We start from the raw sequence: 4313 nt of genomic DNA, 5'->3' as shown, positions 1-4313 counted from the left end.
TAGTAGATATATTAATGATATTTATAATAATAATAAATAATAATATCTGGAGTTGACGGCAAGAGGATAATATATAACGGGGCTAGCATATGTCCTCCTAATTTCACCATGATACTGATAAATCATAGTCAGCAAGGGCCGAATAACAAATAAATAAAAATAACAATAATTAGTAAATATAGAGAAAAAAACCCACATAAAACAATTTATAAAAAGGTAAACATGATCAGGAAACTAGCATTAAAGGTATATTTTAGTAACCCATTGTTATCTATTATATGTCTTTTGTTTCTAATTACCTGCATTTTGCATCTCTAATTGTCTTTAAGTTCTAGTGGCCTTAACTAGGCTGGGCTTTGACAATACATTGAAAAGCTCCAATACATTAAATAAATTATCATGATCTCACTTGACCCTGAAGTCGTCAGCGGCCAGCTTGGCATTATCGATGGCCAGGTACAGAGATCCATTTGTGGTGGTGGCGTAAAGGATCTGAAACAAAGAGGACTCACCGTTAGTCTTTTATTCATCATCAGACTCTCTGAATAGAACGTGAGACTCTAAGACAACATATTATCTAAATTCTGCAAAATGACATTTCTGCAATGAAATGATTGAGTCCCAGTCTCCTCTGCAAGAATGGGGAAATGTGTGCAATACAAACAGCACACTAAGGCCTATCTGCAGGTTGTTCTTGTTTTAGACTCAAGATGAAAAGAGAAGAGATAATTATATTCAAACATAAGTCAAATTTCTGCCTCATTGTTTTTGTGTTGCCTGTATGCACATCATGCAAATCTGGAGCCCGAGCCTGATCCCACTTCAGGAAGCCTTGTTGGGTTTAGGGTGTGGCTGAACCTGAATGCATCTTGCAGGAAACACATGTTGTTTCTCCGTCTGTCTGTCTGCAGGCTGCACACCTGAGGATCCTAACATTGTCAGGGAGGAGGAATCTCTGAGCTGAACAAGATTCATTTTCACATGATCTCATTCTTTATTGTGGCTCTGCTTTGGGATTAGGGTTGAACATGAGACAGCATCCAGTCCTGCAATCTACCTACACTGAGGCAACTGTTTGCAATTATTTTGGTAATATGAATGCTTTAAGATCTCTTGGAATTCTCAAGAAAAGAAAGAAACATGTTATCCAGTGGACTGTTCAAATCAAGCAATGAATCAAGTAAACTAAATAACTACCATCTGGGAGGAGTCCAGATTTTAAATCTATTTTATTGCTCCTGCAATAAAAACATAAAATATGAAAACCAACAAAGCTTTATCTTTACTTTAACCTTTTTCCCTGTCACCACTTTGCATCTTCCTCAGTAGCTATACTTGTGTAATGTTTCTTGTACCTCTCTTTGTCTTGGATTGTCTGCATGTGGATTGGGTTTTATGACGTGGGTGGAAGCTCAATCCAATTACCCTACATTGCGAGACAATAATGTGAAACCTGACTCCCTCACCTGGTCCTGCATGTCGCTGATGGCTGCCTTAAAGCCGGAGCAGTCGTGGCCTTCGGGTTTGGTCTTGTTATCCAGGAATTGTCTGATCCTCAGCTCCAGCTCTCCGTTGGCCTTCTCCAGGATGCGCACCTTGTCCAGGTAAGTGGCCAGGCGCTCGTTCAGGTTGGTCATAGTGGCCTTCTTGTTGTTGTCATTTACATCTATGGTGTCTTTCAGGTTGAAGCCTGACCCGGATCGGGAGGAAAACCCTGACCGGGCTCTGGAGGAAGACCCTGCTCCGGCCGAGGAGAAGCTCCTGGGGCCACTGCTGGAGATGCGGACCCCGGACCCCCCGGCACCACCGTACACGCTGGGGGCCCTCATGGAGCCTAGGCGGTTGCTGGAGGAGAAGCGAGCATAGGAGGTCATGGTGGAGGAGTGCTGCTGCTCGGGATGCAGAGAAGAGTAACGCACACTTTGTACTCAGATGCTTTATAGCGCCTGGAGTGAGGGGAGGGAGGCAGGGTCCGGCAGGAACACGACAAACACAGCGAGCAATCACAGCAGGAATTTCAAGCATCTGTCTGATGTCACTCTATAAAGCCACTGTTTGTTTCTGAAAAGGTCTATAAGGTAACTCAATCATCGTGTTTGTTCAGGTGTATCTCCTCCTAAACCTGCAAGAATCTACCTTTTTTATCTATCTTATCAGATGTGGAACTTGTTCAGACCCTCGACCCTCCTCTGCCCCCCTCCCCCACAATGGATTCCTGTTAGCATGTTGAAACCTGTATAAGTCATTTCCCCCTGCAGAGCCACTCACAGACGCCCGCTCATGTCTCTTATTGTGCAACAAACAATGGAGCTCTTTGTGCCGATGCTCTGTTTGCTGTCCCTTAACATGAGCACACATTCACCCTGAAGTGGCTTTATGGTGAACATTTTTGAAACTCAAATACAGCAATCCCACAAACCCACTTTACACTTTATTGACTATCAGTATAAAAAAAATCTCTCTTGATCCTTTAAAAGAAGAATGTCAACTATTGCAACAATATTCTGATCCTTTAAAGGTCACCTGTTATGCAAAATCTACTTTTGTATGTCTCTTCTAGATCAACATGTCCTCTCTGTGTAAAGAGATTCTGAAAGTTATAGGAAAAAAGATTCGCTCACCTTTGTCCTGATCCATTCATATAAAAACTGAAAGTAGTAGTCTGAAAATGAGCTGATGAGATTTTGGCCACTTTATGATGTAATAACGATTTGCTTTGGCTAGCGTAATTATTAGCCAATAACTAACCAAGGTAACCCCTCCACCTTATCTCGTGAATCTCCTCCTAGAGCACTATTGTGTTCTTTGTAACCAAATATCTCTCAGAGGGGCGTGGGAAGGGGCTCCTTATTTTCATCTAAAGTAACAGACAGAGAGTCAGCACTTTTGAAACAGGGCTGAAACAGAGGGGATTATGGGATGCTAAAATTATCTGTTTGGTATTTGGAGCCAAACACTTCAGAGACATGTTTTGTATATATCTGAGACCTATAATATATTGATGAAAAACAGTATAATAGGGGACCTTTAATTATACATTTAGCTATCAAAGAATGACAATATGTATTACTACTTCCACTTCCTCCTTCATACAGTTTTGGGTTTATAAAGGTGCACACTTATTTTTTATTTTCAGAGAAAAAGTCTTAGGACCAGGTTTCATTTATTTTATAACCGTTGTTTGGAATTTATTCTGCCTGTCTACACTGCATCTCCCTTAATGCATTTCCTTCATTCATAAAGAATGTTTTGGATAGTGTGTGTGTGAGTTTTATTTGATTGACATGGCTACTCAGAGGCAAAAATAAGTATTTGACTTTAAAACCGTAGCTTAAAATAGAACGTATAGCACCTAATAGAATAATATATAATAAAAACTACTGTTTTGTTATAAACATATAGAACCAGGTGATAATGGATGACTCAAATGTTCCTTTTGTCCCAGTATAATTGAATTACAGATATCTGCATAATACATCCATTAACCCGCTGAGGCCCACAATAGGACATTTCCGTTATTGTATATGTTTGTGTCTTGCCTTGTAAATTATCATTTTTTACAGTATTATCAAGTTTTACACATCCCAGAAATCAACATAACCTCAGGTAATGTTATATGTCACACATTAAATACTTATATACACTATAATAGGGGATGTATGCCCATAAAACAAAAATGGAGCTTGAATTTTTTGCTTATTTTTTACTTATTTTATTCAAACAAAAAACAAAGACACTTCTAACCTTAATATTGAAAAAAACATTCAACACAGAAAACTGCAAACATTTGTTGGGATTGTGCGAGAAGTGATTTGAAGCTTCTATCTTCTTCTGTTCATGAGTTATACCCATTCTTTTGGGCAGTGTCGATGGGTGTTGCAGGCAGTTGCACCTCATTTTGTTAATAAATGCAGTCTTGTTTGGGAAAAAAGAGCATGGAGTGTGGTGAGTTAGTTTTGGTGGTCCTGTATACACAAAAGTGAGTTGCTGTTCTGTCCATTTAGTCTTGAGATCAGATTTTCTTTAGTGTGTGTTGGGAAGTTTGGTAGTGTGGCGTGAGTGGCTGGAGTGGAACATGGCATCCGTCTATATTGGGACGTCATTTAAAGTTGCAGGTAGGTGACCAATTTCAGTTACAGGTCTTGCGGGTACAGTGCACAAATACCCATAACACCTTTAACTCAAGGGGAGTTTAGTTAGTTTCATGTTAGGTAGTTAGAGGGGCATAGCTGTGGTTATGAGGCTATGTATGGGCTGTTCAAGCTCTGGCTGCAAATGTGTTAGTATTTTCACTCTATTTACATACATTTTGG

At 39.9% G+C, this 4313-nt stretch overlaps 1 protein-coding gene across 1 annotated transcript in view; it reads right to left on the bottom strand.

The window, feature by feature from the left end:
• The window catches only part of LOC104947299 (keratin, type I cytoskeletal 13-like), a 7667-nt gene extending 5024 nt beyond the window's left edge, over positions 1–2643 (bottom strand). Inside the window, exons 1-2 of the mRNA XM_010773278.1 lie at positions 1467–2643; positions 410–492 (exon numbers count right to left, since the gene is read on the bottom strand). Of these exons, the coding sequence (XP_010771580.1) occupies positions 410–492; positions 1467–1874 (491 nt within the window). The 5' untranslated portion in view covers positions 1875–2643. The remainder of the gene's footprint in view (positions 1–409; positions 493–1466) is intronic.
• Positions 2644–4313: the final 1670 nt, after the last annotated feature.

The sequence above is a fragment of the Notothenia coriiceps genome, unplaced genomic scaffold (assembly GCF_000735185.1).
Source record: "Notothenia coriiceps isolate Sejong01 unplaced genomic scaffold, NC01 NC01_scaffold00012293, whole genome shotgun sequence".
Taxonomy (NCBI): Eukaryota; Metazoa; Chordata; class Actinopteri; order Perciformes; family Nototheniidae; genus Notothenia; species Notothenia coriiceps.
This window is presented reverse-complemented; position numbering and strand designations above follow the sequence as displayed.